Source organism: Ranitomeya imitator, chromosome 1 (assembly GCF_032444005.1).
Source record: "Ranitomeya imitator isolate aRanImi1 chromosome 1, aRanImi1.pri, whole genome shotgun sequence".
NCBI classification, from domain to species: Eukaryota; Metazoa; Chordata; class Amphibia; order Anura; family Dendrobatidae; genus Ranitomeya; species Ranitomeya imitator.
The window spans coordinates 895,024,212-895,042,983 of record NC_091282.1 but is presented as its reverse complement, the minus strand read 5'-3'; the positions used below and the strand labels follow the sequence as shown (position 1 = coordinate 895,042,983).

At 44.0% G+C, this 18,772-nt stretch overlaps 1 protein-coding gene across 6 annotated transcripts in view; it reads left to right on the top strand.

The window, feature by feature from the left end:
* The window catches only part of HPSE (heparanase), a 90,891-nt gene that overhangs the window by 24,841 nt on the left and 47,278 nt on the right, over positions 1-18,772 (top strand). For all 6 annotated transcript variants that reach the window (XM_069743248.1, XM_069743246.1, XM_069743249.1 and 3 more), the window contains one exon: positions 18,444-18,620. In XM_069743248.1, coding sequence (XP_069599349.1) covers positions 18,444-18,620 — 177 coding nt within the window. The remainder of the gene's footprint in view (positions 1-18,443; positions 18,621-18,772) is intronic.

Genomic DNA, 18,772 nt, shown 5'->3' with positions numbered 1-18,772 from the left:
CGTATTAACCTGGGTAGTGCATTCCAAAGAATCGGCGCAGCATGTGTAAAGTCTTGGAGACGGGAGTGGGAGGTTCTGATTATTAAGGATGCTAACCTGAGGTCATTAGCGGAGCGGAGGGCACGTGTAGGGTGGTAGACTGTGACCAGAGAGGAGATGTAGGGTGGTGCTGAGCCATGGAGTGCTTTGTGGATGAGGGTAGTAGTTTTGTACTGGATTCTTGAATGGATGGGTAACCAGTGTAATGACTGGCACAAGGTAGAGGCATCGGTGTAACGGTTGGTGAGGAGTATGATCCTGGCAGCAGCATTCAGGACAGATTGGAGTGGGGAGAGTTTGGTAAGAGGGAGGCCGATTAGTAGAGCGTTACAATAGTCCAGACGAGAATGTGAAACAGTAAGAGTTTTTGCAGAGTCGAAAGTAAGAAAAGGACTAATTCTAGAAATGTTTTTGAGATGCAGATAAGAAGAGCGAGCCAGTGATCAGATGTGGGGGGTGAATGAAAGCTCAGAATCAAGTATTACCCCAAGGCAGCAGGCATGTTGCTTTGGAGTAATGGTGGAACAGCACACGGAGATGGCAATGTCAGGCAAAGGTAGGTTAGTACAAGGAGAAAACACGAGGAGTTCAGTTTTTGACAGGTTCAGTTTCAAATAGAGGGAGGACATGATGTTAGAGACAGCGGTAAGACAATCACTGGTGTTTTCTAAAAAGGTCGGCGTGATAACAGGAGAAGAGGTGTATAATTGGGTGTCGTCAACATAGAGATGGTACTGGAAACCAAATCTACTGATTGCTTGTCCAGTAGGGGCAGTATACAAAGAGAAGAGGAAGGGGCCTAGGACTGATCTTTGAGGAACCAGCAAAAGATTCAGTGAAGGATCGGTCAGATAGGAGGAGAACCAGGAGAGAACGGTGTCCTTGAGGCCGATGGAGCGGAGCATAGTGAGGAGGAGCTGATGATCGACAGAGTCGAATGCTGCGGAGAGATCCAAGAGAATTAGCATGGAGTAGTGACCATTAGATTTAGCTGTTAGTAGGTCATTAGAGACCTTAGTGAGGGCAGTTTCAGTAGAGTGTAAAGAGCGGAAAGCAGATTGAAGAGGGTTGAGAAGAGAGTTATCTGAGATATAGCGGGTAAGATGGGAGTAGACCAGGCGTTCGAGGAGTTTAGAGATGAAGAGAAGATTAGAGACAAGTCTATAATTAGCGGCACAGTTTTGATCGAGGGATAGTTTTTTTAAGTAATGGATGTATGATGGCATTAGATTCTCTGCCTTTGTCTGCACATAGTGGACATAATAGGATATGTAGAATATCTCCTTCTAATATATTCTAAATACACCTTTTATATTAGGATTTGCAAGGGTGTAGTAAATTAAAATCATCTTCCTAAAAGGAATATCTCATAAGATGTCCTGTCACATTGAGCAGAGCATAGAAATTTTTATATAGATAGTCGATTGTAGAGAAGGACTTACAATACATTGTTGAAGGCATTTACAACTTTAGCCTAGCAGCTTTATTAGAATACTAGTTCAGCTATTGTACCAAGTCATACTAGCTAAGCTTACTGAGGATAACTGCAATTATAATTTAGCATCTTCATCAAAGTACCAATCTAGCTATTGCACCAAGTAATACCAATTTAGACATCTATATAGAAAAATACTGCATACATACCTGTTATGACCTGGTGGTTAAGAGGCCACACTGATATGACCTGGTGGCTAAAACGCAACATGGAACGAGCTCTGAGAAGGTGGTATCTCTACTGACCACAGTCCCTAATCCTAACAACACAACTAGAAATAGCCGTGGGATGTTCCTGACACTCCCTAGACACCTTGTCACAGCCTCAGATATAACTACCCCTAAAGAAGGAAACAGAAAGCTATCTTGCCTCAGAGAAACCCCCAAAAGGAAAGACAGCCCCCACAAATATTGACTGTGAAAGGAGAGGGAAATGACGTACATAGAAATGAAATCAGAATTCAGCAAAGGGAGGCCAAAACTAAACTAGATAGACAGAAAGCAAAGTATACTGTGCGGTCAGTATTAAAAACTACAAAATCCACGCAGAGTTTACAAAAATGAACTCCACACCGACTCACGGTGTGGAGGGGCAAATCTGCTTTCCCAGAGCTTCCAGCTAGCCTGAATAAGACATAGTGACAAGCTGGACAAAAAGACAAAAATGCAGAGCAATAGAGTCCAAACAAATGGACAAACAAATACAAGCAAAAACTTATCTTTTGCAGACAAGGACTGGCCATATGAGAAATCCAAGGAAAGAATCAAGTCCAACCAAGAATATTGACAGCAGGCATGAACTAAATCCCAGAGCAGGTTTAAATAGCAAACCCAGGCTAGGCGATTAGTGAAGGCAGCTGCTACAGCCACCTAACAGAGCAGCAGTTCCACTCGAAACCACCAGAGGGAGCCCAAGGGCAGAACCCACAAAAATACCATTAGCAACCACAGGAGGGAGCTCCAGAATGGAACTCACAACAGTACCCCCCCCTTGAGGAGGGGTCACCGAACCCTCACCAGAGCTCCCAGGCCAATCAGGACGATCCAAATGGAAAGCACGAACCAAATCGGGAGCATGAACATCGGAGGCAACAACCCAAGAATTATCCTCCTGGCCATAACCCTTCCACTTGACCAGATACTGAAGCTTCCGCCTTGAAAAACGAGAATCCAAAATCTTCTCTACCACATATTCCAATTCCCCCTCAACCAACACCGGAGCAGGAGGATCAACGGAGGGAACCATAGGTACCACATATCTCCGCAACAAGGATCTATGGAACACATTATGAATGGAAAAGGAAGCTGGAAGGGCCAAACGAAAAGACACCGGATTGATAATTTCAGAAATCTTATAAGGCCCAAAAAAGCGAGGCTTGAACTTAGGGGAAGAAACCTTCATAGGAACATGACGAGAAGACAACCAGACCAAATCCCCAATACGAAGCCGGGGACCAACACACCGACGACGGTTGGCAAAACACTGAGCCTTCTCCTGAGACAAAGTCAAATTGTCCACCAAATGAGTCCAAATTTGCTGCAACCTGTCCACCACGGAATCCACACCAGGACAGTCAGAAGGCTCAAGCTGCCCTGAAGAAAAACGAGGATGAAAACCAAAGTTACAAAAAAAAGGCAAAACCAAGGTAGCAGAACTAGCCCGATTATTAAGGGCAAACTCGGCCAACGGCAAAAAGGTCACCGAATCATCCTGATCAGCAGACACAAAGCATCTCAAATAGGTTTCCAAGGTCTGATTGGTTCGCTCCGTTTGGCCATTTGTCTGAGGATGGAATGCAGAAGAAAAAGACAAATCAATGCCCATTCTAGCACAAAAGGACCGTCAAAACCTAGAAACGAACTGGGAACCTCTGTCAGACACAATATTCTCCGGAATACCATGCAAACGAACCACATGCTGAAAAAATAATGGAACCAAATCAGAAGAGGAAGGCAACTTAGGCAACGGCACCAAATGGACCATCTTAGAAAACCGGTCACAAACCACCCAGATGACAGACAACTTCTGAGAAACAGGAAGATAAGAAATAAAATCCATGGAAATATGCGTCCAGGGCCTCTCAGGAAAAGGCAAAGGCAAAAGCAACCCGCTGGCACGGGAGCAGCAAGGCTTAGCCTGAGCACAGGTCCCACAGGACTGCACAAACGAACGCACATCCCACGACAAGGAAGGCCACCAAAAGGACCTAGCCACCAAATCTCTGGTACCGAAAATCCCAGGGTGACCAGCCAACACCGAACAATGAACCTCAGAAATTACCCTGCTAGTCCATCTATCAGGAACAAACAATTTCCCCACAGGACAGCGGTCAGGTTTATCAGCCTGAAACTCCTGAAGTACCCGCCTGTTGTGAATTCTGTGGCAGAGCTCCCTCCTGTGGTCACAAGTGGTACTTCGGCTGATTCTCTCTGTGAGCTTCTGTTGGTGGAGGGAAGTGGTACTGCGGCTTCTGAGTTTCCTCCCTCAGGTGATCTGGTTAGGTGCTTCTCTACTTAACTCCACCTAATGCTTTTATCCTGGCTTCCTGTCAATGTTCCAGTGTTGGACTTGCTTTTCCCTGGATCATTCCTGTGGCCTGCTGCTCTGCATAGCTAAGTTCTTCTTTGCTATTTGTTTGCTATTTTTTCTGTCCAGCTTGTCTTATTTGTTGCTGGAAGCTCTGGGACGCAAAGGGTGTACCTCCGTGCCGTTAGTTCGGTACGGAGGGTCTTTTTGCCCCCTTTGCGTGGTTTTCTTTAGGGTTTTGTGTAGACCGCAAAGTTACCTTTTCTATACTCGCTCTGTTAAGAAAGTCGGGCCTCACTTTGCTGAATCTATTTCATCTCTACGTTTGTCTTTTCATCTTACTCACAGTCATTATATGTGGGGGGCTGCCTTTTCCTTTGGGGTATTTCTCTGAGGCAAGGTAGGCTTATTTTCTATCTTCAGGCTAGTTAGTTTCTCAGGCTGTGCCGAGTTGCATAGGCAGAGTTAGGCGCAATCCACGGCTGCCTCTAGTGTTGTTTGGAGAGGATTAGGGATTGCGGTCTGCAGAGTTCCCACGTCTCAGAGCTCGTTCTATGATTTTGGGTTATTGTCAGATCACTGTATGTGCTCTGACCGCTATGTCCATTGTAGTACTGAATTGCCTTTCATAACAGTACAGGAAGTCAAAAGTACTAATGATTCTAAATAGAGGGAAAAAAGAAGTTCTGAGACCATTTTTTTTTCTTTGCACTGTGTTTTGCCTTTTTTTTCCCCTAGACATTTGGGTGGTTCAGTACACAGGTGTAGCGATGAACATTAGAAGTCTGTCTTCATTTGTGGATCAGCTCTCGGCAAGAGTACAAAAGATTCAAGACACTATTGATCAGAAATCTATGTTAGAACCAAGAATTCCTATTCCTGATTTGTTTTTTGGAGATAGAACTAAGTTTCTGAGTTTCAAAAATAATTGTAAATTATTTCTGGCCTTGAAACCTCGCTCCTCTGGTGATCCAGTTCAACAGGTTTTGATTGTTATTTCTTTTTTGCGCGGCGACCCTCAGGACTGGGCATTTTCTCTTGCGCCAGGAGATCCTGTATTGAGTAATATCGATGCGTTTTTCCTGGCGCTCGGATTGCTGTACGATGAACCTAATTCAGTGGATCAGGCAGAGAAAAATTTGCTGGCTCTTTGTCAGGGTCAGGATGAGATAGAGGTATATTGTCAGAAATTTAGAAAGTGGTCCGTGCTCACTCAATGGAATGAATCTGCGCTGGCAGCTATGTTCAGAAAGGGTATCTCTGAAGCCCTTAAGGATGTCATGGTGGGATTTCCTATGCCTGCTGGTTTGAATGAGTCTATGTCTTTGGCCATTCAGATCGGTCGACGCTTGCGTGAGCGTAAATCTGTGCACCATTTGGCGGTATTACCTGAGCTTAAACCTGAGCCTATGCAGTGCGATACGACTTTGACCAGAGTTGAACGGCAAGAACACAGACGTCTGAATGGGCTGTGTTTCTACTGTGGTGATTCCACTCATGCTATCTCTGATTGTCCTAAGCGCACTAAGCGGTTCGCTAGGTCTGCCACCATTGGTACGGTACAGTCAAAATTTCTTCTGTCCGTTACCTTGATCTGTTCTTTGTCATCGTATTCTGCCATGGCATTTGTGGATTCAGGCGCTGCCCTGAATTTGATGGACTTGGAGTATGCTAAGCGTTGTGGGTTTCTCTTAGAGCCCTTGCAGTGTCCTATTCCATTGAGAGGAATTGATGCCACGCATTTGGCCAAGAATAAGCCTCAGTACTGGACCCAGCTGACCATGTGCATGGCTCCTGCACATCAGGAGGTTATTCGCTTTCTGGTGTTGCATAATCTGCATGATGTGGTCGTGTTGGGGTTGCCATGGCTACAAGCCCATAATCCAGTATTAGATTGGAAATCCATGTCGGTGTCCAGCTGGGGTTGTCAGGGGATACATGGTGATGTTCCATTTCTGTCAATTTCGTCATCCACCCCTTCTGAGGTTCCAGAGTTCTTGTCTGATTACCAGGATGTATTTGATGAGCCCAAGTCCGATGCCCTACCTCCGCATAGGGATTGTGATTGTGCTATCAATTTGATTCCTGGTAGTAAATTCCCAAAAGGTCGACTGTTTAATTTATCTGTGCCTGAGCACGCCGCCATGCGCAGTTATGTGAAGGAATCCCTGGAGAAGGGGCATATTCGCCCGTCATCGTCACCATTAGGAGCAGGGTTCTTTTTTGTAGCCAAGAAGGATGGTTAGCTGAGACCTTGTATAGATTACCGCCTTCTAAATAAGATCACGGTTAAATTTCAGTACCCCTTGCCATTGTTATCTGATTTGTTTGCTCGGATTAAGGGGGCTAGTTGGTTCACCAAGATAGATCTTCGTGGTGCGTATAATCTGGTGCGAATCAGGCGAGGAGATGAATGGAAAACTGCATTTAATACGCCCGAGGGACATTTTGAATATCTAGTGATGCCATTCGGACTTGCCAATGCTCCATCAGTGTTTCAGTCCTTTATGCACGACATCTTCCGAGAGTACCTGGATAAATTCCTGATTGTGTACTTGGATGACATTTTGATCTTCTCGGATGATTGGGAGTCTCATGTGAAGCAGGTCAGAACAGTTTTTCAGGTCCTGCGTGCTAATTCTTTGTTTGTGAAGGGATCAAAGTGTCTCTTTGGTGTGCAGAAGGTTTCATTTTTGGGGTTCATCTTTTCCCCTTCTACTATCGAGATGGATCCTGTTAAGGTCCAAGCCATCCATGATTGGACTCAGCCGACATCTCTGAAAAGTCTGCAAAAGTTCCTGGGCTTTGCTAATTTTTATCGTTGCTTCATCTGCAATTTTTCTAGTATTGCCAAACCATTGACCGATTTGACCAAGAAGGGTGCTGATTTGGTCAATTGGTCTTCTGCTAATGTGGAAGCTTTTCAGGAGTTGAAGCGTCGTTTTTCTTCTGCCCCTGTGTTGTGTCAACCAGATGTTTCTCTTCCGTTCCAGGTCGAGGTTGATGCTTCTGAGATTGGAGCAGGGGCTGTTTTGTCGCAGAGAGGTTCTGATTGCTCAGTGATGAAATCATGCGCTTTTTTTTCCAGGAAGTTTTCGCCTGCTGAGCGAAATTATGATGTGGGCAACCGAGAGTTGCTGGCCATGAAGTGGGCATTCGAGGAGTGGCGTCATTGGCTTGAAGGAGCTAAGCATTGCGTGGTGGTATTGACTGATCATAAGAACTTGACTTATCTTGAGTCTGCTAAGCGGTTGAATCCTAGACAGGCTCGTTGGTCGCTGTTTTTTGCCCGTTTTGACTTTGTGATTTCGTACCTTCCGGGCTCTAAAAATGTGAAGGCGGATGCTCTGTCTAGGAGTTTTGTGCCCGACTCTCCGGGTTTGTCTGAGCCGGCGGGTATCCTCAAGGAAGGAGTAATTGTGTCTGCCATCTCCCCTGATTTGCGGCGGGTGCTGCAAAAATTTCAGGCTAATAAACCTGATCGTTGTCCAGCAGAGAGACTGTTTGTCCCTGATAGGTGGACGAATAAAGTTATCTCTGAGGTTCATTGTTCGGTGTTGGCTGGTCATCCTGGAATCTTTGGTACCAGAGAGTTAGTGGCTAGATCCTTTTGGTGGCCGTCTCTGTCGCGGGATGTGCGTGCTTTTGTGCAGTCCTGTGGGATTTGTGCTCGGGCTAAGCCCTGCTGTTCTCGTGCCAGTGGGTTGCTTTTGCCCTTGCCGGTCCCAAAGAGGCCTTGGACACATATCTCTATGGATTTTATTTCTGATCTTCCCGTTTCTCAAAAGATGTCAGTCATTTGTGTGGTCTGTGATCGCTTTTCTAAGATGGTCCATCTGGTACCCTTGTCTAAATTGCCTTCCTCCTCTGATTTGGTGCCGTTGTTCTTCCAGCATGTGGTTCGTTTACATGGCATTCCAGAGAATATCGTTTCTGACAGAGATTCCCAGTTTGTTTCAAGGTTTTGGCGAGCCTTTTGTGGTAGGATGGGCATTGACTTGTCTTTTTCCTCGGCTTTCCATCCTCAGACTAATGGCCAGACCGAACGAACCAATCAGACCTTGGAAACATATCTGAGATGCTTTGTTTCTGCCGATCAGGATGACTGGGTGTCCTTTTTGCCTTTGGCTGAGTTCGCCCTTAATAATCGGGCCAGCTCGGCTACCTTGGTTTCGCCATTTTTCTGCAATTCTGGGTTCCATCCTCGTTTTTCTTCAGGACAGGTTGAGTCTTCGGACTGTCCTGGTGTGGATATTGTGGTGGACAGGTTGCAGCAGATTTGGACTCATGTAGTGGACAATTTGACCTTGTCCCAGGAGAAGGCTCAACGTTTCGCTAATCGCAGACGCCGTGTGGGTCCCCGACTTCGTGTTGGGGATCTGGTTTGGTTATCTTCTCGTCATATTCCTATGAAGTTTTCCTCTCCTAAGTTTAAACCTCGTTTCATTGGTCCGTATAGGATTTCTGAGGTTCTTAATCCTGTGTCTTTTCGTCTGACCCTTCCAGATTCTTTTTCCATACATAACGTATTCCATAGGTCATTGTTGCGAAGATACGTGGTACCTATGGTTCCATCTGTTGATCCTCCTGCCCCGGTTTTGGTGGAGGGGGAATTGGAGTATATTGTGGAGAAGATTTTGGATTCTCGTGTTTCTAGACGGAAACTCCAGTATCTGGTTAAATGGAAGGGTTATGCTCAGGAAGATAATTCCTGGGTTTTTGCCTCTGATGTCCATGCTCCCGATCTTGTTTGTGCCTTTCATGTGGCTCATCCTGGTCGGCCTGGGGGCTCTGGTGAGGGTTCGGTGACCCCTCCTCAGTGGGGGGGTACTGTTGTGAATTCTGTGGCAGAGCTCCCTCCTGTGGTCACAAGTGGTACTTCGGCTGATTCTCTCTGTGAGCTTCTGTTGGTGGAGGGAAGTGGTACTGTGGCTTCTGAGTTTCCTCCCTCAGGTGATCTGGTGAGGTCGTTAGGTGCTTCTCTTCTTAACTCCACCTAATGCTTTTATCCTGGCTTCCTGTCAATGTTCCAGTGTTGGACTTGCTTTTCACTGGATCATTCCTGTGGCCTGCTGCTCTGCATAGCTAAGGTCTTCTTTGCTATTTGTTTGCTATTTTTTCTGTCCAGCTTGTCTTATTTGTTGCTGGAAGCTCTGGGACGCAAAGGGTGTACCTCCGTGCCGTTAGTTCGGTACGGAGGGTCTTTTTGCCCCCTTTGCGTGGTTTTGTTTAGAGTTTTGTGTAGACCGCAAAGTTATCTTTTCTATCCTCGCTCTGTTAAGAAAGTCGGGCCTCACTTTGCTGAATCTATTTCATCTCTACGTTTGTCTTTTCATCTTACTCACAGTCATTATATGTGGGGGGCTGCCTTTTCCTTTGGGGTATTTCTCTGAGGCAAGGTAGGCTTATTTTCTATCTTCAGGCTAGTTAGTTTCTCAGGCTGTGCCGAGTTGCATAGGCAGAGTTAGGCGCAATCCACGGCTGCCTCTAGTGTTGTTTGGAGAGGATTAGGGATTGCGGTCTGCAGAGTTCCCACGTCTCAGAGCTCGTTCTATGATTTTGGGTTATTGTCAGATCACTGTATGTGCTCTGACCGCTATGTCCATTGTAGTACTGAATTGCCTTTCATAACACCCGCCGCAAATCAGGGGAGATGAGGATCCCAGCTGGCTCAAGAACTCCCGGAGAATCAGGCAAAAAACTCCTAGAAAGGGCATCAGCCTTCACATTCTTAGATCTCGGAATATACGAGACCACAAAATCAAAACGTGAGAAAAACAGAGACCACCGAGCCTGTCTAGGATTCAACCGCTTAGCAGACTCGAGGTAAATCAGATTCTTGTGATCAGTCAAGACCACCACGCGATGCTTGGGTCCCTCAAGCCAATCTCGCCACTCCTCAAATGCCCACTTCATTGCCAACAACTCCCGATTGCCGACATCATAATTACGCTCAGAAGGCGAAAACTTTCTGGAGAAGAAAGCACATGGTTTCATCAAAGAGCCATCAGAAATTCTCTGGGACAAAACGGCCCCTGCCCCAATCTCAGAAGCATCCACCTCAACCTGAAAAGGGAGAGAAACATCTGGCTGACGCAACACAGGGGCAGAAGTAAAACGACATTTAAGCTCCTGAAAGGCCTCAACAGCGGCAGAGGACCAATTCACCACATCAGCGCCCTTCCTCGTCAAATCGGTCAGAGGCTTCACCACACTAGAAAAATTAGCTATAAAGCGGCGATAAAAATTGGCAAAGCCCAAAAATTTCTGAAGGCTCTTTACAGATGTAGGTTGAGTCCAATCATGAATGGCCTGAACTTTAACAGGGTCCATTTCAATAGCCGAGGGAGAAAAAATTAAACCCAAAAAAGAAACCTTCTGAACTCCAAAGAGGCACTTAGACCCCTTCACAAACAACGCATTAGCACGAAGGACCTGAAATACCATCCTAACCTGCTTCACATGAGACTCCCAATCATCGGAGAAAACCACAATATCATCCAAATACACAATCATGAATTTATCCAGATAATTCCGGAAGATATCATAAAGGACTGAAATACCGATGGAGCATTAGAGAGCCCGAATGGCATCACAAGATATTCAAAATGGCCTTCAGGCGTATTAAATGCTGTTTTCCATTCATCACCTTTTTTAATACGCACAAGATTATACGCCCCTCGAAGGTCGATTTTAGTAAACCAACTGGCACCTTTAATCTGTGCAAACAAATCAGAAAGTAAAGGTAAAGGATACTGGAATTTGACAGTGATCTTATTGAGTTGGCGATAATCTATACAGGGTCTCAAGGAGCCATCCTTCTTGGCAACAAAAAAAAATCCCGCTCCCAATGGTGACGAAGACGGGCGAATATGCCCCTTTTCCAAGGACTCCTTTACATAACTCCGCATAGCAGCATGCTCTGGCACAGACAGATTGAAAAGTCGGCCCTTAGGGAACTTACAGCCAGGAATCAAATTAACGTCACAATCGCAGCCCCAATGAGGAGGCAGGGAACTGGACTTGGGCTCATCAAACACATCCTGGAAATCCGACAAAAACTCAGGGACTTCAGAAGAAGGGGACAAGGAAATGGACATCAAAGGAATATCACTATGTATCCCCTGACAACCCCAACCAGTCACAGACATGGATCTCCAATCCAGCACTGGGTTATGTACCTGTAACCATGGAAAACCCAGCACAACAACATCATGCAAATTATGCAACACCAAAAAACGAATATTTTCCTCATGTGCTGGAGCCATGCACATGGTTAACTGTGTCCAATACTGAGGTTTATTCTTGGCCAATGGCGTAGCATCAATCCACCTTAAGGGAATAGGACTCTGCAAAGGTTCCAAGGAAAACTCACAGCGCCTGGCAAACTCTAAGTCCATTAAGTTCAGGGCAGCGCCAGAATCCACAAATGCCATAACAGAAAAGGACGATAATGAGCAAATCAGGGTAACAGACAAGAGAAATTTAGGCTGTACAGTACTAATGGTAACAGACCCAGGGACCCTCCTAGTACGCTTAGGGCAATCAGAAATAGCATGAGCTGAATCACCACAGTAAAAACACAGGCCATTCTGACGTCTGAATTTCTGCCTTTCTGCTCTAGTCAAAATCCTATCACATTGAATAGGTTCAGGACTTTGCTCAGAGGACACTGCCATATGGTGCACCGCCTTGCGCTCACGCAAACGCCGATCAATCTGAATGGCCAGAGACATAGATTCACTCAAATCGGTAGGCGTAGGAAAGCCCACCATAACATCTTTAAGGGTTTCAGAAAGACCCTTTCTGAAAATAGCAGCCAGAGCCTCCTCATTCCATTTAGTGAGCACAGACCATTTTCTAAATTTCTGGCAGTATAACTCTGCCGCTTCCTGACCCTGACACAGGGCCAACAGTGTTTTCTCAGCATGCTCTACAGAGTTAGGTTCGTCATACAACAATCCGAGCGCCTGAAAAAATGCATCTACATTCAACAATGCCGGATCCCCTGTTTCAAGAGCAAATGCCCAGTCTTGAGGATCAACACGCAGTAAGGATATGATGATTTTTACTTGCTGAATGGGATCACCAGAAGAACGGGGTTTCAAAGCAAAAAACAATTTGCAGCTATTTTTAAAGTTCAAAAACTTGGATCTGTCCCCAAAAAACAAATCAGGAGTAGGAATTCTAGGCTCTAGAGCCGGAGTCTGGACAACATAATCTTGGATACTCTGGACTCTTGCAGCAAGTTGATCCACACGAGAAAACAAACTCTGAACCTCCATACCAGAGCATATATCCAGCACCACCCAGATATCAAGAGGAAAAAAAAGACAGAACAGAGCACAGAAAAAAAAATGGTTCAGAACTTTTTTTTCTTCCTTCTTTTGAGATGCATTCAATTCATTTTTGGCCTGCTGTACTGTTATGACCTGGTGGTTAAGAGGCCACACTGATATGACCTGGTGGCTAAAGCACAACATGGAACGAGCTCTGAGAAGGTGGTATCTCTACTGACCGCAGTCCCTAATCCTAACAACACAACTAGAAATAGCCGTGGGATGTTCCTGACACTCCCTAGACACCTCGTCACAGCCTCAGATATAACTACCCCTAAAGAAGGAAACAGAAAGCTATCTTGCCTCAGATAAACCCCCAAAAGGAAAGACAGCCCCCACAAATATTGACTGTGAAAGGAGAGGGAAATGACGTACATAGAAATGAAATCAGAATTCAGCAAAGGGAGGCCAAAACTAAACTAGATAGACAGAAAGCAAAGTATACTGTGCGGTCAGTATTAAAAAACTACAAAATCCACGCAGAGTTTACAAAAATGAACTCCACACCGACTCACGGTGTGGAGGAGCAAATCTGCTTTCCCAGAGCTTCCAGCTAGCCTGAATAAGACATAGTGACAAGCTGGACAAAAAGAGACAAAAATGCAGAGCAATATAGTCCAAACAAATGGACAAACAAATACAAGCAAAAACTTATCTTTTGCAGACAAGGACTGGCCATATGAGAAATCCAAGGAAAGAATCAAGTCCAACCAAGAACATTGACAGCAGGCATGAACTAAAGCCCAGAGCAGGTTTAAAAAGCAAACCCAGGCTAGGCGATTAGTGAAGGCAGCTGCTACAGCCACCTATCAGAGCAGCAGTTCCACTCGAAACCACCAGAGGGAGCAGAACCCACAAAAATACCATTAGCAATTACAGGAGGGAGCTCCAGAACGGAACTCACAACACATACCTCTTTTCTTTCTCACCAGCCTATTCATCATCTTCTTCACCCCCTGCCACTACAGGGCCCAATAGGGTGAGCAGGGAGAGCCGTCGAGGAGCGGGGGTGCCACTGCGCAGGATTTTAGGGTGCCAACCTCCACAAATAGGTAGGTTAAGTTAGGCCAGTGTAGGGGTAGGCACACCCCTGGTTCTTTTTCTTTCTTGTGGTGTTTGGTGTGTTGTTTATATTTATTAAGATTTAAATAAAGGTTGATATTTTAATATAGGGTGGATATCTGTGAGCTACAGTTAGGGCCAGAAATATTTGGACAGTGACACAAGTTTTGTTATTTTAGCTGTTTACAAAAACATGTTCAGAAATACAATTATATATATAATATGGGCTGAAAGTGCACACTCCCAGCTGCAATATGATAGTTTCCACATCCAAATCGGAGAAAGGGTTTAGGAATCATAGCTCTGTAACGCATAGCGTCCTCTTTTTCAAGGGACCAAAAGTAATTGGACAATGGACTCTAAGGGCTGCAATTAACTCTGAAGGCGTCTCCCTCGTTAACCTGTAATCAATGAAGTAGTTAAAAGGTCAGGGGTGGATTCCAGGTGTGTGGTTTTGCATTTGGAAGCTGTTGCTGTGAGCAGACAACATGCGGTCAAAGGAACTCTCAATTGAGGTGAAGCAGAACATCCTGAGGCTGAAAAAAAAGAAAAAATCCATCAGAGAGATAGCAGACATGCTTGGAGTAGCAAAATCAACAGTTGGGTACATTCTGAGAAAAAAGGAATTGACTGGTGAGCTTGGGAACTCAAAAAGGCCTGGGCGTCCACGGATGACAACAGTGGTGGATGATCGCCGCATACTTATTTTGGTGAAGAAGAACCCGTTCACAACATCAACTGAAGTCCAGAACACTCTCAGTGAAGTAGGTGTATCTGTCTCTAAGTCAACAGTAAAGAGAAGACTCCATGACAGTAAATACAAAGGGTTCGCATCTAGATGCAAACCATTCATCAATACCAAAAATAGACAGGCCAGAGTTAAATTTGCAGAAAAACACCTCAAGAAGCCAGCTCGGTTCTGGAAAAGTATTCTATGGACAGATGAGACAAAGATCAACCTGTACCAGAATGATGGGAAGAAAAAAGTTTGGAGAAGAAAGGGAACGGCACATGATCCAAGGCACACCACATCCTCTGTAAAACATGGTGGAGGCAACGTGATGGCATGGGCATGCATGGCTTTCAATGGCACTGGGTCACTTGTGTTTATTGATGACATAAGAGCAGACAAGAGTAGCCGGATGAATTTTGAAGTGTACCGGGATATACTTTCAGCCCAGAATCAGCCAAATGCTGCAAAGTTGATTGGACGGCGCTTCATAGTACAGATGGACAATGACCCCAAGCATACATCCAAAGCTACCCAGGAGTTCATGAGTGCCAAAAAGTGGAACATTCTGCAATGGCCAAGTCAATCTCCAGATCTAAACCCAATTGAGCATGCATTTCACTTGCTCAAATCCAGACTTAAGACGGAAAGACCCACAAACAAGCAAGACCTGAAGGCTGCGGCTGTAAAGGCCTGGCAAAGCATTAAGAAGGAGGAAACCCAGCGTTTGGTGATGTCCATGGGTTCCAGACTTAAGGCAGTGATTGCCTCTAAAGGATTTGCAACAAAATATTGAAAATAAAAATATTTTGTTTGGGTTATGTTTATTTGTCCAATTACTTTTGACCTCCTAAAATGTGGAGTGTTTGTAAAGAAATGTGTACAATTCCTACATTTTCTATCAGATATTTTTGTTCAACCCTTCAAATTAAACGTTACAATCTGCACTTGAATTCTGTTGTAGAGGTTTCATTTCAAATCCAATGTGGTGGCATGCAGAGCCCAACTCGCGAAAATTGTGTCACTGTCCAAATATTTCTGGCCCTAACTGTATGTATGATGGCATGCTTAAATGAGGAGGGAAAAATACCGGAAGTGAGAGAAAGGTTGAATATTTTTTTTAGGTGAGAGGTGACAGCTGGGGAAAGGGACTGGAGGAGATGTGACAGAATGGGGTCACTGGGGTACTGCTGTAATGCAAGGCTCATGCACAATTGAACTATATTTTAATCTCAAATTGAAAAAAAAGGGGTGACAGACTCCCTTTAACGTGCACTAACATAGGGGTGTGTCATTCTAAGTGCCCATCAGCGCACCCATTGCAGGATCGCAGGTCTCCTATGGGTTGCTATATGGCCGGGCTTCAAAGGAGACCGTGAATTTGCTGTATTGCAGCTTGAAATACTGTGAAAGTTAAAAAAAAATGTTTCAAATAAATGAAGAAAATAACAAAACATCAGTTCTAATAACCTCTTCACCCCATTAAAAATAAACATATTAAGAAAATAAAAGTTTGATCTATCAAAATATAAAAATAACTTAATCAGTAAACGCCGTAATTTAAAAAAAAAAAAAAAATTGCCAAAATTACTTATTTTTTGGATTCTTCAAATCCTCAAAAAATGCTGTAACAAATGATTAAAACATCACATATATCCCAAAATGGTATGAATAAAAACATTTTGTCGCCCTGCAAAAATTAAACCCTCACACAATTCCATTGACTGAAAAATAAATATTTTACGGGTCTTGGAAAATAGCGACATGATCCGCAGAATTTTTTTTTCATGATTGGCATCAGCATAATCATACTGATGAGGAGAATCGTATTGCTAGGGCATTTATACCACAAAATGTAGATCATAACAACAATTCCCAAATAACAATGTCAGACTTGTGTTTTTTTCACAATTTTTTTCCCTGTTTTCCAGTACACTATGTGGTAAAATAAATGGTATCATTCAAAAGCACAAATCGTCCTACAAAAAACAAGCTCTCATATGTCTGTAGAGAGAAAAATAAAAGTTATGGCTCTGGGAAGAAGGGAGCAGGAAAAAATAAAAGGGGTTAGCATGAGTCATGGCCATCATATTGCTTACAATTTGCACTAGACAGTCCTGTAGGGTCAGGAAAGGGCCAGCCCAAGCTGTTAATAAAAAGTTGGGAGCAAAAAATGTTATGCTCTTTAATAAAAATTAGGTGTCTGGCCCAAAGGCCGGCGTCACACTAGCGAGTTTTACAGACGTATGAGCGCAGAAAATACGTCCAGAAAATACGCATTGCACACGGCCCAATTATTCTCTAAGGGGCAGCTCCTATCTGCCGTATATTACGCATCCGTAAAATACGCTATGTTACCCCATTTCCACCGCTACAAGGGAGTGGGAAGAGAGAGGCTAAGTGCCAGAATAGGCGCATCTTTACAGATGTGCCTTTTCTGGGGTGGCTGGGGGCAGATGTTTTTAGCGAGGGGGTGGGGGGGGGGGGTCCTATAACCGTGGACCCTCTCCAGGCTATTAATATCTGCCCTCAGTCACTGGCTTTCCCACTCTGGCAGAGAAAATTGCGTGGGAGCCCACGCTAATTCTTTCCGGGATTTAACCCTTTAATTTAATAGCTAGAGACCCCAAATTTGACACAAAGACACTTCTTACACTACTAAAGAGGAATATGTAATAAAAGAAGGGATATGAGATGGTTTACTGTATGTAAACCATGTCTCATATCCTGTCGGGTTTGTGAAGGAGATAGCAAAAGCCGGTAATTGAATTACCGTCTTTTCTGCTATCTAGCGCTGAATGAAAGCACGGTGGGTCAGTGGTTAGCACTGCAGCCTTGCAGCGCTGGGGTCCTGGGTTCGAATCCCACCCAGGACAACATCTGCAAAGAGTTTGTATGTTCTCTCCGTGTTTGCATGGGTTTCCTCCGGGCACTCCGGTTTCCTCCCACATTCCAAAGACATACTGATAGGGAATCTAGATTGTGAGCCTCCATCGGGGACAGTGATGATAATGTGTGCAAACTGTAAAGCGCTGCGGAATATGTTAGCGCTATATAAAAATAAAGATTATTATTATTATTATTATTATTAATGAAATATAAATAAGTAAATAAATAAATATATTATATATATATATTATATAGACTGTATGTATATGTGTGTGTGTGTGTGTGTATATATATATATATATATATATATATATATATATATATATATATATATATATATATATATATATATATATATATATATATACACACTGTATATGTTTTTAAGAATATTTGAGCCGATGGATCCATGATATGTCCATATTGCAAGCCTGCGAGAAAAAATCGCCATACGGATGACACACGGATAAATTTGTGCGTAAAAATCGCATCCTCGCATTGAATGCGGAACAGTGTTTTGGGACAATTACTGCGTAGTACGGCCGTAAAAAACAGACCGTATTTACTTACACCTAGTGTGACGCCGGCCAAATACTGATCTTAGGCTTGAATTCAGGAGTTTAATTAAAGAAATCTATTTCATGAAGTTCCTGGCACGCAGTTTTTGTACAAGTTAGTGATGAGCGAACGTGCTCGGATAACGTCTTATCTGAGCATGCTCGGGTGTTATCCGGGTATCTTGGGTGTGCTTGTATATTATGTTCAGGTCCCTGTGTCTGCATGATTTACAGATGTTAGGGAATCCCCACATGTGTTGAGGCTGCCTAGTGAACAGGCAATCCCTCGTCTTGTCGGTGTAACAACTGCAAATCATGCAGACGCTTGTCAGTGACTTGAACATAATATTCGAGCACCCCCAAGATACTCGGATAACCCCCCCGGGCATAAGACGTTATCCGAGCATGTTCGCTCATCACTAGTGCTAAAGTCACTTCCAAAGGCAGATGAGAAATAGTGACTGATGTAACAGAATAACTGAATTTTGTGCCACACTTTTCAGCTCTCGGCAGCCTTGGTTGGTCGATTGGCCTTCTAGACTTTTCCATGTCCCAATAATAGCAATGAGATTTGACCAGGAGAGATCTTCCAGAACAAAGCATCTTAGGGCAGGGCCATATTTAGTGGAATTAAGGTCTTCATTGTGTCCCATACCTCCTTTTAGAAGTTGTATGGCTGTTTACTTGCTTTTATGCAATGGTTGTGGCTGAAACATCTCAAATTAATTATAAGGACTGATACCCCACATACCTTTTGGGCCATATAAAGTATGTTAATATTGAATGTTACCTTACTATCTTTCCAGAGCAGACGGTTGACCTGCTATACAGATTTGCTAATTGCTCAGGTCTTCATCTCATATTTGGGCTAAACGCTTTACTGAGGAAGAATAAAAATCATCACTGGAACAGCTCAAATGCCAAGTTATTAATTGATTACTGTGACTCCAAGAAATATGATCTGTCCTGGGAATTGGGCAATGGTAAGCTGCAATAATTATTTGAATGACTAACAAGTCATAAAGAAAATCGTGGAAGAGTGTTGCGGCCAAGTTGAAACTTACACCTAGCAAACGAGAGATCTAAATGACCACAGATCACTAACTTGTTTAATTTTATGTTTAAAAAAAGACCA